The sequence below is a fragment of the Haliotis rubra genome, unplaced genomic scaffold (genome assembly GCF_003918875.1).
Source record: "Haliotis rubra isolate DU_JTF1 unplaced genomic scaffold, ASM391887v1 Scf341, whole genome shotgun sequence".
NCBI classification, from domain to species: domain Eukaryota; kingdom Metazoa; phylum Mollusca; class Gastropoda; order Lepetellida; family Haliotidae; genus Haliotis; species Haliotis rubra.
This window is the reverse complement of record NW_025767015.1, coordinates 369,463-389,411: the sequence shown is the minus strand read 5'-3', so window position 1 is coordinate 389,411 and position 19,949 is coordinate 369,463. Positions and strand designations below refer to the sequence as shown.

General features: G+C 45.2%; 1 protein-coding gene across 1 annotated transcript in view; it reads left to right on the top strand.

Annotated features, from left to right (window-relative positions):
* Positions 1 to 19,949, top strand: part of LOC124284672 (ras-specific guanine nucleotide-releasing factor 1-like) — a 1,084,942-nt gene that overhangs the window by 735,223 nt on the left and 329,770 nt on the right. The window contains exon 19 of the mRNA XM_046720776.1: positions 16,017 to 16,196. Within this exon, the coding sequence (XP_046576732.1) occupies positions 16,017 to 16,196 (180 nt within the window). The remainder of the gene's footprint in view (positions 1 to 16,016; positions 16,197 to 19,949) is intronic.

Genomic DNA, 19,949 nt, shown 5'->3' with positions numbered 1-19,949 from the left:
TAAATTATCTAATTAACCACAATCAACCGGAAGTGATGTCATTTAACCGGAAGTGACATCACAAAAACGGAAGTGACATCATAAAAACGGAAGTGACGTCGTAAACCCAGTTAGTGACCTCATGAATACCGATAGTGACATCACAAAAATACCAAATCCCCATATTACGATTGATTAACAGTAATCTAGATTACTCCATCATTCCCTACAATCATCCTATCTCACCAGGAAACCCTTTTTTAGTGGTGGAAAATTGCACTTAGGTATCAGTAAATACAATATATTTAATGAATTACCTAAGCTACATAAATGATCAGTTATCATATTCCATATCATAGTCAATTATACAGGATTGGTGAGTTATCAGTAGAGGTAAATATTCACTCTGGAAGCTGTACGCTAGAACAACCTGCCATCCATATGTGGGATTCTGGCTAACACAACCCAGAGGGAATGTTTACGCCTATAATTACGAACAATCAAGTGTATTGTCTGTAATTATTAGTAAACTTACCTCTGGGTTGTACACGTTACACCCACCCGGAAAGTCATTTCCTTACCTCCCCACTGTATGTTCACAATATCTACACCAGGGGGGAAAATATGACACGTGTTTGTTATCACTGGCAGAAGAGCGAGTCAAGGGAGGTAATCGAGCGGGACCAAGTATTATCTAGGTAAGGATTACTTCCCTTTGTTATTAATTTTTTTATCTAAGGGAGTCTGTAACACACCACCAAGTGACGGAGGAAAAGGCTAACACAACCCAGAGATAAATTTACTAATAATTACAGACAATATACTTGATTGTTTGTGTTTGATCAAAAGCAGAGATCATGTGAAATAATCCTTCTGAATCAGGCAGCTATAATTTGACTAACTTGCCGGCAACCATGTGCCAAATGGACAATGAAAGTCCTTCTGACTGGAGATGGAAGAAGCAGGATGACATAGCAATTTTTTTTGACAAAACCTGACAAAGTGTTGCTGCAAGACTCAATACATGTTTTTGTCAGATTTGAAATGATAAAACTGACATTGGTAACTATAAATCCTTCAATGCAAGTTTCCGAAGGCAATGAAAACAAAAATATTAGTTGAACATGGGTCCCAGATGATAATGCATGCTTGTATCACAATAAGAATTTCTCACGGATCTGCTAGATTGTTAATTAGTGAGTTCATTAGATTTGCTGACTGACAATTTACAGTTTGAAATCATTCTTCATTAACATGAAGACCACATTATAGGGAAAAATCTGTTGATTGGCATAACTGGCATTTTTTGTGACATATGATTCTGTGACATTTTATCTGATCTTTGTAGTCTCTTAGTGAACAAAGCATTAACTCCACACCCATCAAGATACCCTATATATCATGAATGGCTTAAAATAAAGTGAGTGGGGCTTCTCTGGCACTTTTGATATGAGTAGTAGTAGAGTGGGTTTTGCATCAGATGCGGCTTGGAGGCTTATTTTTATGAAATAAGTTCCCCAGCCCCCCTTAAAAAAATAGTGAGAACCATCCTTCGATGTGCAAGTTCAAATAAAAAAATAGCAAAAGCCCTCTGTTGCCACAACCCACGGAGGGAGAAATTGGTGTTTTGACCAGAGACCCGCCTGGTCCCTGGTCTGATGATGTTTGTGGTGCTCTGGTATTTCTCCCGTGGGGTTGTGGTCGACTGCGCTCTCCCTGAGAGCTCCGTGTTTGATTTTTTCGAACAATAGGCTTTGAACCTCGGTCACAGAGTTGTGCATCTCTGGACCTTGATCGTACCCAGCAGTCGTTTGACTGAGCCACAGAGGACCTGGTCGCCGAGTGCTCGGTTTAACGGGTCTATCCTGAGATTGCATCATCCTCTTAAACCGGGCTCCGTCTATAGTAGTGCAAAGGATGTCTGAAACCCATCATTCCACTTCCGCTTCAATACTTCGTGCACGTTTGGTGGCTTTTTCACCTGGAATCCATGTCTCATAAAATACAAACACGATGCCCGTAGGTAGTTTGAAGAATGCTGAATACGATACATTAGTCGACAAACGATGAAAAAAATTGCAGAGGCCACAATCATTATTTATCTTGATCTGGGCTCCGTCTATACTAGCTACAGTAGCGCAGAACCAGTCTCGTTTGCCTCGTGCACGTTTGGTGGCTTTTCACCTCGAATCAAGGTGTAATAAAATACAATCGTGTTGCTCTTAGGTAGTCTAGACCCCGCTGATCACGATGCATGTGTCGATGGACGCTGAAAACATGTTTAGAAGCCACAATCAGATAAGTTAGAATCGGATTACATAAGCTCACAAAGCTTATGAGCTATATATAGCTTGAATGCACCATCCCTGACAGAGTGAGACTGCTGGTCTGAAGGGAACGTGCTGGACTTCAGACCTAGAGTTTTAGCGTTTGAATCCCAGACATTTTTTTATTTTTAATAAGAAGGGGGTAATACCGTGTCGTGAGGGACAATTTGTAATTCCTCTTGGACGAATCCCCGTCTTGCAAGTAATACAGATTCGGTTCGTCATCTTTAATGTCCACTCGGTCGACGTGGTACGTTTACATGGACCATGCGGGGTCTGTGGCGCGATGTTTATCCCCTCCTTCGAGTTCACTGGGCTGGGGTACAGATACCTCACAACGACCCGGTCCGGTATTTTTTTCTCTTGGCTGTGACGCGATGGCACAGCCGAATGGCTTCGACGGGTCTTTTATCGAGGAGTCGAGTGACTTCGTTGTTGATTGCCGACACCACTCGCGGTAAGCGTACCACCCATGCCGTCGATCGTTTTTCTGGGTTGACCATCTCTCGGGCATACTGATGTCCGAACAAACACTCGGCTAAAGTCCTGTTAAATCTTCCGACGATGGCTTGGCTTTGGTGAGCTCCAGCCACGCCTTGTCTCACCTGGACTTTATGCTTCGATAACAGCTGCGACACGGCTCCCATGAACTCGAGTCCGGGATCGACTTGTAATTCGGTCGGCCAGGTCAAGCGACTGCGATTGTAGATGCGTTCTAAGGCCTTAGAGACTCGAATGTTTGGTCGTTAAGGGCTCCGCTTCCTTGTAGCGACTGGCAACGTCTGCGACAGTCAGGGTGTACTTGTACATTTTGTTTCTTACCCTGTCGTGTGGGAGAAACAGGAGGTCGGCTTGATGGGTATGATTTGGTATGGAAATGTCAAACTTTCTTCTCGGGATGTATTGGGGAGCCAGCAGGTACACTTGCCAGATGACTTGTTTTATAAGCCAAGCTTTGGCGGTATCCTTGGAGACACGGGCGGCTTTGGCTAGCTTCGGGATGGTGCTCACACCTTTCCAGTAACCCCGAGGGCTGTAGTATACCTTCTCCATAATGTATACACGCTATCGTTCATTCAATTGTCTGGACGCATTGAGTGGAGTTTCCTTTTTGGGGGTCTCTGAAACTCCCAACGCGTCGAGACCTACTGTTGGTACCCATAGCTATAAGTGTGGATGCCATCGTTCGCAATACATCGTTTGGTATCCAGGGGCGACAGCGACGTCTTGTTTAGAGTGATGCTGTAGATGTTGTGTTTGTCGCTTCTCAACGCGTTCATGGGGTGTTTGAACATGGGTTTATCAAAGAGAGCCTGTTTGAAGAGGGTGTGTTTGATGAGTTGTTTCACCACATATTTCTTGACCCCTTTCGCTTTTCAGATTTCGTCGTGATCGGCTTTTTTAATCGAATACATTTTAGGCCTTAACCCGACGTATTCCGCAATGGGTGTCCCCGCGCATTCGCCCTTCATCTTGCCGAGGACCTTTTAATTGGTCGTGCTGTGTAGGGCGTGGTCTTGGGGGTTATCGCTGGTGTCGTACAGGTGCATGTGTTTCGCCATGTCTTCGTACATGTCCTCGGTACGAATTTCCATGAGCAGTGAATATGTGTCCGTGTACAGCACTTCACATCGATCGCTGTATTGATTTTTTAACTCGTTGTAGTAGAAATCGTACATGAGATGTTTGGAGAGGTCTAGAATGCTCATCCCCACGTCGGTTAAGCTTTATGTGGCTTTTGTTCATGTGCAGCGCCTTCAGTCATTATCAAATAGCTTGCTTCGATTGAAGGCCGGGCTGGCTATGAGTTTCCTGAGTTTTTCTTCCTCATGAGATCGCACGAGTTTGACCGTCACCCGTTTTCTCAAGTTTTCCATGGTTTTGCTGAACACTGTTTTTCTCAAAGTCGCTGGTGGCCTTTTTTCACAGCTCGGTGTTCAGCCGAATGTAAGGTTCCATCCAGGGACTTTGATTGAATTGCAGCACCGGATGTATTTTAGTCAGCTTCATGCCCAGCGACAAGTACAGTTGCAGATTCTGATAGTGCGCCATGTACTTGATCTTGTGCCGGAAGGAGTTTTTCCACGTTGGCCAGCTTATTTTTCCTGAGCAACGTTAGCTGACATCCAGTCTCGGTTCACCATCAAATGTTTGGGAGTCAGCGGATAGCTGTTGTGAGCAGTGTTGAGTTCTGCAGGATACTCCAAGTCCACTTCGAGGATGTAGCCTTTGTTCGAATCCTGCGCGATGCTCATGATATCGATCTCGTCGTTGTCCAACCATTCGAACCCCCCGGTGGGTAGAGACTGACTCATAGCTCAGCCGTACAGGTTGTTGGCATTGAGATACAGGAGGTGGTTGGTGGGCTTGCTCGAGTCGTATCTTTCCACGTATTTGTTGTTGGCTTTTGCGTACCGTTTGGAGACCATGGAAATCCCTACGTGCATCCCTTTCTCGACGAACAGGTGCATATCGTAATCCGTGAGCAATTCTGGTTTTCTTCAAGAGCGCATCCCATGAGAGACTGGGGCTGGTGTAGTACCAGGCAGGGTCTAGTTGATACTGTTTCAAACACATTGTTCTGAACGTCTCGAACACGTCGGCCAGCAGCAGGACGATCGTTTTCAAGTAGAGGTCGTGATAATCGCCCAAATGTCGACAGCCCAGTTTCTCCCACACGTTCTGGGCATGGTCGTAATTCGTCCTGGGAGATGGTGGAGTCGGTTAAGCCGCTGTAAAATTGGTTGATGGGGGGTAGTTGGGTCTTGTCGAACTTGGGCCAATCGTCCATGTATTCATACGGGTACACGCCCTTCTGTAGCAGCAGAGGTCGAGTCGCCGCGTCGGTGTATCGATCGGTGATTGCGAAGGTATCGTTGGCCTTGACCAAACTATCGAGCGATGACAGGAGGAACTGAGCACTATCGATAAATCTCAGACCGTAGAGCGAGAACGAGATGTATTTTTCCATGTTGTTGGGGATACACGTTAACTTGCCCTCGATGTTCGAGATGGCCTGCATGATCAAGTGAACATCGTACCCTCTCAAATTGTGAAACACCACGGGGATGGGTAGGGTTTGGGGATCGATTCTAAGCTGGAGGTTGCACGCGTTATGGGCGGCACCTCGGTATTGACCGGTGATGTGGCAATGATCTCTCACGACATCACCCTTCAGGGGTTGGTCGCACATGTAGCAATGCTTAGCCTTTTCGTGAGCGAGTTTATCCTCCGGCGTCATATCCATGAGGGCAGGGTCCGACAAAGCTTCCCTGATGTTTCTCTTTTCGCGTTGTAAGAACGTGAGAAATGTTTCGGCCACGTCGTGACTTCGGTAGATCACGGGAGCGTTCGTTCGTCCGTCGCATCGGACGACCACGTACCCGAACCCGCAGGCTCGGTGTTCTTGCGTTTTGCATGTGAAACTGCGATTCGTGTCAGGTGGCATGTCGTGGTTTGATGAGCGCTTCGAAGTCGGCGGAAATAACGTAAGGCACGGGCATTTGATGTTTGCGATTGATGAACATTAAGATGTTTTGATGTTCTCGAGGCATGTTGATTCGGATGGCCGTCTCTCCCACGCCTCGGCAATCCTCCCGGTGCACTTCCAGCAGGTTGGCTCACATGAAGCCGTGCAGACCTCGTTCGCAGATGTGTTTCTTTTCTCTATGTGTCGATTGATCGTACAACAGTCAGCTCAGACTTTCAATATGTGTATAGTGGTTCTTACCCTCTTTTTCGGTCATAAATAAATTGATTCTGCGCACATCATCGGGCATGGAGCTGATTCGGTGTACGATGGTTGTATTGCCTTCGTGACCGAAGACGTTGATGGCTAAATGGTTTAGTTTTTCAAATCGGGTCCAGTAGGAATTGGGTGTGGGTTTAACTAAGCCATCCCAGTTAAGCCCGTCATCTTCAGGATAGCTCGAAGGTCTATTCTTATTAATAGCTACTGGAAATAAGTCAGCTCTCACCGAATATACTGCACAAGCATCGTCTTTATTTTTAATGTTATTAATGGCTTTTTTATTTCTGTAGTAAGGTGGCAAGTCTAGGAACGTTCCGCCTCTGAACGGTACGTAGTTCGCTATATCCAAATAGATGGTGTTGATACTTCCCACCACCCACCCGGAGCCCCTGTGCGTCCATCCTTTCAACGATTCTTGTATTTTTTGTAGCGAGGTATTGAGGGTCGAAGGGATCGAGTCAGATTGAAGTACGACTTCCTGCTTGCCTCTGAAGTAAGACTCGATGGACTCGGTACTGCCATCCGTCTGCTGTTTGTTGAGCGACATGTGAATGGTCAACTGGTATTTGATACTTTTTAAATCATCCAACTCTTCTTCGACTTTGTCGGCGATCAGAGGTTTGACGCTGTTGACGTCGATGTTAGACTGCACGGTCATTTTCCAGCCTCTCAGATACTTACTCACGGCATGGTCCGTCGGCACGAATCTGAACTCGACCGGCTTGGTGTCTTCCAGCAAGGTGGCCAGTTGGGCTTTCCTCATGCGAGAATAACCCTTCAACCCTCGTTCTTTAGCTAGGAGTTTGAGGTCTCGCAAGGCAGGGGGCTTGAAATACTTCATGTTGAGCAAGGTGAGCAGTTGGGGTTTCCTTATGCGAGAATAACTCACCAATCCACGTTTTTTCGCCATCGCTTTGAGTTCGCCGACGGGCGTCATGATTGCTATATCATTATGCGAAAACTTCTTGTACAAAATAAATAATTATATTCAAGTGCGAAGTCAAATGTCTAACAGGTTGTTAAATCAAGGGAGGTAACTCCGTCAGCCTTCTCTCTGAAATGAAGCGCACTTAAAATCTTTTTTAACATTTTTATTCTGAAGAGTCGGTTACGTTCGGTGAGATAATCTCTTTTCGTCAAGTAGATGAGATGACCTCGGACCACATCCGCTCCGTGGGCTTTGCAACGACGATAATGACATTTCATGCCAATCCCGCACTTGTAGTTGACGAAACCCTTTCTGATGGACATCATGTGGATGCTGCAATAGTTGGTGGTGCCTTTCCTCGCGCGATCCATACGGTGGCGGCTATTCCTAAGGCCACAAAAATCAGCTCCCGGTCTTGCTGTGCCTTGGGAGGGGTGAAATACTGGGAGAGGGTGGTTTCGTCGCCAAGTTCCAATCGTTTGCCGGTAAGCAGGTAGTATTGTTGCATGGCGTCATCGACGTCCTTGAACGTTCGAAGGGCGTGGTTTTCGCGTTGGAGTTGGGCGTTGATGAAATCGATTCTTTCCATGCGTTTTTTCACGTTCTCAGCTTGCGCGGCTTGGTATTTCTCCACGGCCAAATTGTGACGTTTCCGTTCCGTTTCGATTTCGGCCGTGTTGGGAGTGCCTAATCGGGAAAAAAGGTAATTGCTGCGGGAAATGGCCATGGCGTTGATGAGAGCCCCGCCGAGCATGATCGTGACCGTGGCCATTTTAATATGAACGTTATTATTTTTTTGTTTCAATATGTTTTCCGGAATGATGCCTTGCTTGACGAGAATCGCTTTGGTGGCCATCGCCAGTCCCAAATCGAACACGAGCATGCCCATGTCTTGCAGGTTGAAATCGAGTTTGGGTGCCGGTTTTTCGTGATCATTCTGCTCAATCGAGCGTAGCCTATGGCCTGTCCGCTGCTCACGGCGGCATGATACGCGTCGTTGACGAACGTTTTTCCGTCGGGGTTAGACATGGTGTGTATATATATGAAAAATATTTTTGGTACAAATTATAACATGATATGAGGAATTGCTCCTAAATGAGGTGCTGCCGGTGTTGCTGCTGCCGGTTTGAATTTGTACAGCCACGCGGTCATGACAGTGATGCATGCCGCTGCTATGGCGTACGGGACCCATTCACGTTGGTTTTTTTCTGCTGTTTCACCAGCCCGCCTTTGCGACTGGCGGCTACTTTTTTGGGATTCTTTTTTTGGGTGATGGTCTTAATCGGTTCCTCCTCCGTCGTTGGTGGTTGTTCTGGGACAGGTTCCGTTGTGTTGTTCTTCCATCTTGTATAGTATGGTTGATATTTTTTCTTTAAATTGGCAATGCTTCGCTTTGATGATGGACGCGGTCAGAGGAGCCAGAAGCATCCTGTATCGATGAAACATTTCGCAGCTGACGTTGCTCAAAGCGTGGTCGATGAATGGATCTTTCTCGAGGTCTTCCCACATGTACGGGCGACGTTCAGGTGGAATGGGAAGGAAAAACGCTGCGATGCCAACGTAGATTTCGCATAGTCGATCCTATGGTTTTCGTCATTTCAGCACCGAGTCAGGCTTCGTATCGCGCGTACAACTTGTCGATGTCTTCGGCAGACATTTTTTTGAATTTTGCAGGGAGTGAGGTCCCCGCCAAAGTATTGTTTGGCTTTGCCACCGACCGCCAGCACCACCAGTCTCTCCCGTTTGGTGTCGTGTTCATTCTCCATCATTTGCTCGAGCAGTTCGTTGCACTCCATCTTATAATATAGCAAACTATTTTTAAATCTAATAAAATAAAATCCCACGCACACAAAGCACAGCGATAGGAAAGTCAAGTGACACGCCACAAAAATGTTGAACATGCGAGCTATATAATGTGGCTTAATTTTTTTTTTGCTAAAATTTTACTTAAGTTTGCTAGAATGTTGCTTCAGTTTGCTTAAGCTAGCGAATTTTATATGCTACTTGATTGGTCCGTTTTCAATAGGAGTTTGGCGTGTTTCGTTTCGGCAAGGTTTTTTTTCACGCGGTCGCGTTCTTGTTTGCTCGGAATCACGTCGTTTTCTCTTAAGCATTCCTCGAACGAATCCCTGTCCTTGCAGTGAAACAGAGCCACCCATCGCGTCTGCTCCCTTAGGTCTTTGAGCACCGAGTTAAACTTTTGCGTCAGCTCCTATACGCTGTGTTTCGTGTGCCGTCCCAAGAAGGCCAGGTACGACATTTTTTTACCATGTCCTTTTTGGCGCGCTGCAGTCGTCCAGGAGGAACAGCATCGACTCCCCTTTCAATTTACCGTAATAAGCGGTCAACCAGTCCTGCAGACGCGTTCTAGGATCCACCCTGTGCACATCCAGGTCCGTCATCACCCATGCTCTCACCATGTACGTCTTGTTCACCCACAACGTCGGGCAGAAAATGATGATGTGATCGAATGCGTCCCGATAGTATCCTTCTAGCAGGTCCAGCACGAAAGCCGTTTTACCGCACCCCATCTGACCGCACACAATGGTTCAATGCGTATCCAGGGGCAGTTCGATATCAATAGATGGCTTGCACGAATCTTTCATTGTCTATATTAAGCTGCGCATCCATGATCACGTACAAATATAAATTTAATGTACCAGCGGTTTGAACCTTCTTGGTGATTTGGATGGTGATCCCCTCGCTGCCATTCTCGATGCGATCGTCGTCCGTGGATCGTATGTCCATCCACAGCACGTACTTGGTCGTCAGGTACTCTCCTACCGACACGCAGGCGAGACCGAAGTCCTTGACGATCGCGTGCTTTTGGATCTCGTCCCACTGATGGTAAGCACGCATGCCTTGGCTGAACAGCTGGTTGGGCACGCCCTCGACGGTCACCTCGACTTTCGTGATCTCGGTGTTCCAATACTTTTCGTTGACCCTTCGAAAACGGCGAAAATTCTTCCACCAGCAGGATCAAAATGCCCTTCCGGTGGCGCAGCATGCGATCGTACAGGATGGCTAACGTGCCCGAATAATTGTTGCGAACCTGTCGAGCCAATTCCGGATTCGTCACCTTGTCGAACTCCAACGAAATATTGTCGATGGTGTAGCGACCCTCCTCGCCGCTCTCCATCACGATCACGTGAGTGTAATCATTAAACGCGAGTTCATACTCCAGCCTGTCGCCCAGCTTGGCTTGGTAAACCAGCATGTGACCCTCTAGCAACTCGAAGTCGAGCGGGATGCAAAATCAGTTCCCGAATGCCATGTTTTCCCATTTTGCTCGTGGTTCTCCATAGGTCCGTGTAGCTGAAGAACACGTCCCTGTCGTCGATGCTCAAAATTTCGTTTCCGCTGATTTTGATGGTCGTTTTCTTCACGATGGAGCGACCCAGGTTCCCCACACGACTTGTCGCTTATCATCGTCGGATTCCAAATTGATCTGGAAGGACAGGCAAGGAAGGATTGAGAAAACCTCTTGCTTTGTCCACACTGGCCAGTCGCCACGGTGCCGACAAATTAAATATAACCAGCTATCGACAAAAAATAAGCGGAAGTTCGACAAGGCTTTACGAGAAGCGAATGCTGAGCTCGATGCCTTGGTGGGTGCAGTCGGTCGAGATGATTTGAGAGACATACCACAACGCGCTCAAGATGCATTGAATGACGTCGAAAATCTATTGACCACGTACCAGAACAAACGCTTGCCTGGGTTCGAATTTATCTTTCTGGAACTGCGAGGGCTGGACAAGGCAAGGTAACCATTCGCGTTTTGCTCGTGGACAATGTAGCCAAACTGGACGCGCTCATGAAAAAAGCAAACTCGATGAAGCGGAGGACGAGTTCAGCCAACGTCGGATCGCGGAAAGATTGTACAACTTGAAAGAGGAAAGATCGACCGGATTGGAAGTGGCGTCTTCCTTCCCAGATAAGCCTCATGCGCGAAACCATCGACCGAGTGTTGAACGAGGACACCACGTTGGTCGACAGGATCCGAAATCTGTTCTGGGAACAAGGGATCATCATCCCCAGCATTCTCACGGCTTTGGGCATCATCCTATCGACCCTCGTCTTACAGCTGACGGGCAGTACGACACCGACACCACCACCACCACCCAAAAAAGGTGGCGACGTCAGAGACTTGATAAAAAAACAGTTGAAATTGGCTCGGCAAAGCTGCGGAATCGTGGGCAGCATCGTGTCCTGGTTGCTGGGCTTGTTGTCACATGGTTCGGCCAGAGCCTGTGGGCGGTCGTCGGCACGGCCGGCCTGGTGTATGTCGCCGCTAAAGAATTTTTGACCAAATGAGGCACACCCCGACCGCGATCCCGCCAACCACGAGCACCGTTTTGCGATCGAGGTGTTGCGGATGTTCGACCTCCTCGCGTGGTAGTGATGGTTGAATGCTGGGCTCTGTAGCTGGTGGTGGCGTCACAATCCCTGTTTCGCCGGTATGCGTGGGCGGTGGGACACTACTCACGTTGACATCGGGATTCGAGCCCAACTTTTGATCGGTGTTGTAGCCCACCACTTTGTGGATCCTCAGTCGCATGTCGCTCGGAACCATGTACAGTCCCACGCCGAACACGTAGTCGACTTTCGACCGGGCGTATTCCAATGTGTCGTGGTAATCCACCGGTCTGGCGATGTCGTCCTCGACGTTCGACACAAACTGTTTCTACGCATCGTAGGCCGTCCCTTGACCCATGATGCTGGAACGTGTTTGCGACTGAGCGCCTAGCAGCACCCACACGTATGGTCGAATCGAATCGTTCAACCGTACGGTGCCTGCCCGAGAAAAACCCTTTCGACGTGTCCAGCATATATATTTTCCAATCGTCTTCACACCATGCTCGACTTTTTGGATGGTGAAAGGAATTCTACCTTGACCTTTCCAGAACATAGGCCGGTGTTAGAAGGATATCTTGTTTTAACAAAGCAGCGCTGGCTTCTTTCACGGGAAGTCCATCACTGTAGGGAATACCCAACCCGTGGTTCGTACCCGGTATACGCCAATCCTTGTTCGGATTGATTTCGAAATCACCGCAAATCCGTTCGTAAGCCCGCCGATCGTACGGGTTGTTCGATGCATCCCACGCCTTGTCCTGTGGAATCGGGGCGCTGATCTCTTTCAGGATGCATCTGATCTGGTAATACAAGTGGAAATAGAACACGGACCGAATCAGCACATCACGACGACTGTCGTTCAAGGTCAGGCCGCACCCCGTCGTCGCGCAGCACATGGCTAAATTGAGTTGATCTTGCCAGAATTGCATCGGGTTGTGAAACCATGCGTGGACTGCCTTGACGTTCATGACAGAAAGCCTATACTTTTCAAATACATCAATAAATCGAGCTCGAAAGTGGGAACCCTCCTTCGCATCCACCACGATTTTCATGTGCATATTGAATTATTATAATTACGTATATATATTTTTTCAATATGTATGTCACGCTCCCGGGAATCACGAACGGCAAACCCGTTCCGCTGCTGCAAGCGATCGATAACACGTCAGGGGAACTCAAAGTCGCGCTCTGTGATCTCACCTACTACCCGCGATGGTCGAATATCAGTGCTAAGAGAAACAGCAACAAGCTGTTTATCGATAATAGCCGCCGCCTGTTGACCGACGGTTATTATAACGTGTGTATGCTGGACGACGAAATTTGTACACCCGTCGGAGCCAGTCTTAAACTCAATGAGTCGGATCGCACGCTCAAGTATAGGATACCTGTCGCAACCCATAGCTCACCCTATCGAGTAAACCCGGGACGTCAAACGCGACGTTGCAGTTAGTGTCGGAATTCGACAGCGTGGTCGACATCCTGCAAAATCTGCCGGCGCAATCCACACTGATCATCCAAGTCTACCTCGGCGAACCAAGGGTTGGTAACGTCGAAATCGTCAAAGGCATCAAACTCCATTGGACCTAACAACACCAATACCATGTTTGCTCCGTTTACGTATGGGTGGGCGTGGATGCCTTCACCAGTAAGCAAGGAGTCAACGTCACCGTTGAAAACACGATATCGCTCACAAACATTTTCCTACACAATAACATACATCTGATGGGTGTATGCACGGCCGAAAAATTATCCGAAAACCAATTAACATTTCTTCTCCAATATAAACCATGACAAACGTGACTCCGCAAGCCACCATCGCCTTCACCGATCTCGGGGACACGCAAGGATTTGACGAACCCGGTATGGAAAACTCCTTGTACGTCCTGCACTTACAAAACAACTTGTACCAACGTCGAGAAGTCATCGTCGAATTGAACTGGATCATCAATATCGTCCTGACCTACCCCTATCTCGTCATGGATCAGGATTGTAATATCCTCGAACTAAAAAACAATGGGATTCTACTGGGAAGTTTTATTCTGTTTCATAAAAAGGGAATGTACGCATCACCATTACCAGATCAAACAGGTTACATGCTAGTCCCTCACTCGGAAGATGCAACGAAATGGCTCTATTTAAAACGATATAGTGAAGTCCCAGAATCGTGGATCACTGTGATACCAGGTTCTACCCTTATTATCGACGTCGTTCTTGGAAATGCCTCCGGACAACAGGTGGAACTTCTGCCTGGGTTAAACATACGCTGGCACGATTGCCATAAAAATCAATGCTGTCGTATTTATGTGAAACTAGGAACAGCTTCCACCACAAGCCTCGAGGGAGTTGAGGTTTTTATTGGAGATGAAATTTTACTCGACCAGACTTATGCACCTGAACAGGTGTACCTCATCAGCTTAAAGTATATTCATCAACGATTGACGGAGGACCAATTAAATTTTATTTCGTAAACTATATATATAGTGCAAGATGGGATTGTATCCGGCCATGGACGACGTGGCTCAAAAGCTCGAAACTGTGGATGGATTTCGTTTGCGACAGATCAGCGAGATCAAATGCCAACTGGAACGAGAATGCAACGTGCGACTCGGATTGCACAAAAAGTACCATCGGGTCATGAATGCCATCGACGGCATGTTGGCTTGTTGTCCTCGGGTTGGAAGTAGCCGCCGGGGTATCGGGGCTGGCGGGAGTAGCCCTTAAATTCATTTCACGTCGTCTGCAACGTAAGGCCTTAAAACACGACGAAATGTGAGTGCTGGCCGAAACCAAGCTGAACACGATCGACGATCGCGTCTCGTCGGCGCTCACGGACAGTAAAATCTCCGAAGAAGAGTTCCGCCTGATTTTAGCCGAACTCGCCAAGTACCAGCGCATGAAGGAAGAGATTCGAACCAAGACTTGGAAAACCGCCGACTTCAGCAAAGACGAGGAAAAAATGCTCATAGAACAAGGCCGACAACAGATCATTCAAGCCTTCCTGACCAAGAACAAAGACCTCGTAAAAGATGCACGTTAAACTGCTTTGTAGATGTCATTATGACCTAACCGAGATACTAGTTTTAGTACCAAAAAAAAAAATATTCTGTCTGGGATTCGAATGCTAAAACTCTAGGTCCTAAGTCTGGCACGTTCCCTTCAGACCGGCAGTCTCACTCTGTCAGGGATGGTGCATTCAAGCTATATATAGCTGATACGCTTTGTGAGCTTATGTAACCCGATTCTAAATTAGCCGATTGTGGCTTCTAAACATGTTTTCAGCGTCCATCGACACATGCATCATGATCAGCGGGGTCTAGACTACCTAAGAGCAACGCGATTGTATTTTATTACACCTTGATTCGAGGTGAAAAGCCACCAAACGTGCACGAGGCAAACGAGACTGGTTCTGCGCTACTGTAGCTAGTATAGACGGAGCCCAGATCAAGATAAATAATGATTGTGGCCTCTGCAATTTTTTTCATCGTTTGTCGACTAATGTATCGTATTCAGCATTCTTCAAACTACCTACGGGCATCTTGTTTGTATTTCATGAGACATGGATTCCAGGTGAAAAAGCCACCAAACGTGCACGAAGTATTGAAGCGGAAGTGGAATGATGGGTTTCAGACATCCTTTGCACTACTATAGACGGAGCCCGGTTTAAGAGGATGATGCAATCTCAGGATAGACCCGTTAGACCGAGCACTCGGCGACCAGGTCCTCTGTGGCTCAGTCAAACGACTGCTGGGTACGATCAAGGTCCAGAGATGCGCAACTCTGTGACCGAGGTTCAAAGCCTACCGTTCGAAAAAAACATACACGGAGTTCTCAGGGAGAGCGAGTCGACCACAACCCCACGGGAGAAATACCAGAGCACCACAAACATCATCAGACCAATTGTGGGTTGTGGCCACAGAGGGCTTTTGCTATTTTTTTATTTGAACTTGCACATCGAAGGATGGTTCTCACTATTTTTTAAGGGGAGGTGGGGAACTTATTTCATAAAAATAAGCCTCTAAGCTGCATCTGATGCAAAACCCCACTCTACTACTACTATATGATCCTGGTTTCATGTCATATTCTACACAAGCAGCCTGTGAGTGAGTGAGTGGTTGGGTGAGTGAGTGGGTTGGTTGGTGAGTGGGTGAGTGAGTGGGTGGATGGGTGGGTGAGAATGAGTGAGTGAGTGAGTATGTTTTACAACGCTTTTAGCAATATTCAATTAATATCACGGCAGGGGACACCAGAAATATGGGCTTCACACATTGTACCCATGTGTGGAATTGAACCCGGGTCTTCGGCGTGACAAGTGAATCCTTTAACCACTAGGCTATCTTAGTGCCCCTAGGGTTATCATTGTTGACTTATCCATGCAAAGAAATAGTTTGCAACACTGTGTGATTCCATCACAATGCATAAAGTGTACACACTTTCCAGCAACTGGTGCAATAAATTTTATTAGGTGATATTGTGCTGACCCCAATCCTTCCCTTTGTGTAACATTTATTCATACCTTCCCCCTCTCATTTAATCATTTAATCTTGGATCACGACCCCTCTGAATGCATAACCTGTCCCGAAATAATGTTCAAATTTAAATATTATTTTTGAAACATGGAACTGTGTTACGTTATTCTTAGGTAGAGATGTGATAAATGGTTTCCCTTTACTTGTTGCAGGATTTTGAGTCAGACCTGACTCTGAAAAGTTCTGTAATGGAGCTTCTGGATGAGATGTTGAGCAACAGCAATCTTCTGCCTACTGAACACAAGGCTGCTGGATCTATATTACGCACAATTACCAAGGATACCTCTACCATGTCACTGGAGGACCTAAACAAACTACTTGCACCACCTGTGGTAATTATCTGATATTAAACATTTTCAAGTCAAATCTCGCAAAACCAACCCTGTGCTACTCTCCTGTACATTATTAATATCCATGAGGTTAGTAATGCATTACATGTATCTACTGTACCTATTTATGATTCATCATTGAGCAAACCCTACACTTATGACAGATGTTAGAGATTTCACACATCCCATATGCCCCCGGGAGAGTTTTCCTGACACCTGCAGTAAAATGTTTGCATACAGAATGTATTGACTGTTTATACTCATCACAGATCACTTTATTTAGAATTGAAGCCCATGTGGCCAAGAATACAACAGGTAATACAACATTGTCATGGTTTGTAAAGTTGAAATATAGTAAATGATAATACATTCATCTTTGAAAACAGTTGTTTTTGTGTATTCAAGTTATGGGATTGACATTGAAATTTGATTAACATTCGCATTAAATCTTTGTTTAATGCACAACAGTTCAGGTTCCAGAAGTGACTTAAATGAACTTAAATTTACAAGAATTGATGAGTTACGTATTTTACTATTCCAGTGTCGCATATTAATATCTATACATCATTGTTTAAAATCTAACATGAAGTGATTTATATCGCTACAATATTGGGCTAAACATACATAGGAAAATCCTGTATTAAATAAAAGCATTCAAACATGTGAAATCCAGTTTGTGCCTTCGTTGTCATCATAGACTTTCATCATATTATAGGAGGCATTTGGATATCTATTTTGGCCCATACGAATAATTTGGCGCCGATATTTGAAACACCTTGAATAATGATATACACACAAATTATATCTGCCAATTTCTCCAAGTACAGCACATGATGCAGTTTTTTTACTGATTGACAAAAATCTTTTAAAATACTCACCATGAAACTTTTCAATACACATTCTATAAGTATAGCCCCAAATTTTACTTCCATAGGTTAAAATTGGTAATATCTTACTGACAAATATGTTTTGAGCAATAGATAAAGACATACTTTGATGCTTGGTGAACAGTTAAAACAGAGGGAAAGATGCACGTTTGGCTTGTAAAGATAGAGTTTCACAGGCTTTGGACCAAACTAAACGAGCTGAAAATACAATTCCTAAATATTTATAATGAGGGGTTACTTCTACAGGTAAACCTTTAAAGAAACCATTTATCATCCATCTTAACACGTCCCCATTTAAAAAAAACACACCTTAGATTTATCCAGATTTTCTTCAAAACCCCACTTGTTACAAACATCTTCAAGAATGTCTAATTTTCTTTGTAGATCAACAATGCTATCTGCTAGGAGTGCAACATCATCAGCAAACAATAATATCTTGAAAACTTCTATGTATACGTTTACAAAAATTCCATGAGTATTGCCTTGATGACGATCGTCTGCAAGTTTATTGATAAACTAGGATGAAAAGTTGTGGACTGAGCATGCAGCCCTGGTGAACACCATTACTAGTGAATGAGTGAGTTTGGTTTGACGCCGCTTTTAGCAATATTCCAGCAACATCACGGCGGGGGACACCAGAAATGGGCTTCACACATTGTACCCAAGTGGGGAATCGAACCCGGGTCTTCGGCGTGACGAGCCAACGCTTAACCCATCTATTCCAGGTGACTTGCCTGATTTAATATAGAGATCGCTTTAATAATTTCCTCGTGACTGATGCTATCTGATAATATATCAATGTTCAAACATTTTTCACATGGAAAACTATCATGAGCTTCAAGAATATATGTAACATCGTTATCAAATTCAGTTTGACAGTCAGAAGGATTTAAAAGATCTATAAAGTATCTAAACCATTCACTTCATGTTCTATCATTTTTATCACGTTTACTAGCAATGAGACATTTCAGTTGTTTCCAAAAAATGTCTGCAGTCTTTATTATTTGCAGTAACTTACAAATTATTTAAGGCTTTGGAAATGATTTCTTCCTTTTTTTTCGTTACAAATGTGCTGGAACATATGTTTGGCCTCCACGTATTGATTGATATTGACTCTGTTTCTGTTCTTACATAGATTTTCTAAAGTGTTATACTTCTTACGTTTTAAAGAAGAACATTCTTCATCAAACCAAGTCAGTTGTTTTTTCATAAATTCCTAAGCAACCCTCTTGTTGGATTTAAAGTGCTCCACAGCAAAGTAGAAAAGCTGACATAATTTTTCAACTGCACCATTAACATCAATCTTTTCAAGAAGGGATGTAAACTCTGATACCAAATCTTTAGCTCTGATATTTTCAAAATTAGCACCAAAGAGATGTTTCCCATCCTCTTTCCATTGAAACTTAGGTACATCAAAAGATGGAATATTAATTGAAGCCATAGTATAAGTAGATGTAGATTCGTAGTTCAAACTGTATGATATAGGTAAATGATCAGACACTGTGGGAGAATGTACTCTCCTATCCGTAATTATTGAAAACAGACTGGTTGATGCAAGGAAATAGTCTACTAGACTAGTACCATTGTTCCCAATAAAAGTAGAAGAACCATCACAATCCATTAACAATGTCAAAACCCCAAACTTCACATAGTGATACTAAAGATTTTCTAAACCTGTTAACTTTTTCATCCATCAAACTGACAGAATGAATCAACATGGTACAGAGAACCAAGATTAAGAAATCTGATATCATCCTCATCCTCCAAAACAAAATCATCAAGTAACCTAGTTCAGGCGTTAAAATCTCCCATTAACAGAACGTCATGCTTTTCCAAATCAAAATCTGCTGCAACCACTGATAGTTTGTTTTCTTGGTAACACAACACAACAACATTATCCAACTGCAGATACAATTGTGTACAGATATGTGTACAAACTCTTATACACATACACTGCTACCCCACCCGAAAAATGGTCATACTGACTAAACCTTTTTGGCAGGTGTTGCAAAACAACAGGAATTGGAAAACAAATCTCTGTTTGTCTGTATCATGAACCATAGTTTCAACCAAACAAAATAGCTTAAAGTTTCTACAAAAGAAATAAAGTCTCCATCATCTAACTTTGAAAGGAGTCTGTGTATATTCCGTGCACAAAAGTCACTCATTGATCATCCCTGCTGGGACCACCACCGAAGTCTTATGTGGACTGGTCTCCCACAGGATGACGTCACATCTGGAGCCCATCTATCTGCAGCTGCTGCTGGCTGGTGACCTGCGGAGGAAAACAGGGCCAACCAGAGTTCTGTTTCTCGAATTACTACATCTTGTCGCAACATGCCTGATACTGTTTGCATCGTTGATGTCGTTCACCACTGTATACCTTGTTCTCCACGACCAGCTTGTCATAGGAGAGGTAGGCTTCCTTCCCTGCGTCTCGTTCCTTCACCATCCCAGGGATCAGAACTGACCTGATCTTACTCACCCTGTTGGTGTAGTCATCACTCACTCGGAGCTCTGTGTTGTCCTTCAGTTGCACCCTGGCCGTCTCCTGTAGGGAGAACTTGACGATCACTGGTCTCACATTAGCCTTCGAGTAGAGACGGTGAGCCCTTTCAATGGAAACAGACTTGGCGTTGTCCAGGTGCAGCTTCTCCCTCCAGGCGGGTAGCAAGCCAATTTTTTCGTGTAAGCCCAATAGGTTGCAAAGCTTCATATTTAGATACTGTTGAGGGCTTGCCAACCTTTTTAGCAACAATCATGTGTAAGCCTGGGCTTTTTTTTATAATGGTAGCTGCGCCCCTGCCCTCATGAAGTCTCGTACGAGTCTCTCAGACTGGTCCCATGTCTCCCAAGCTTTACCGGTGAG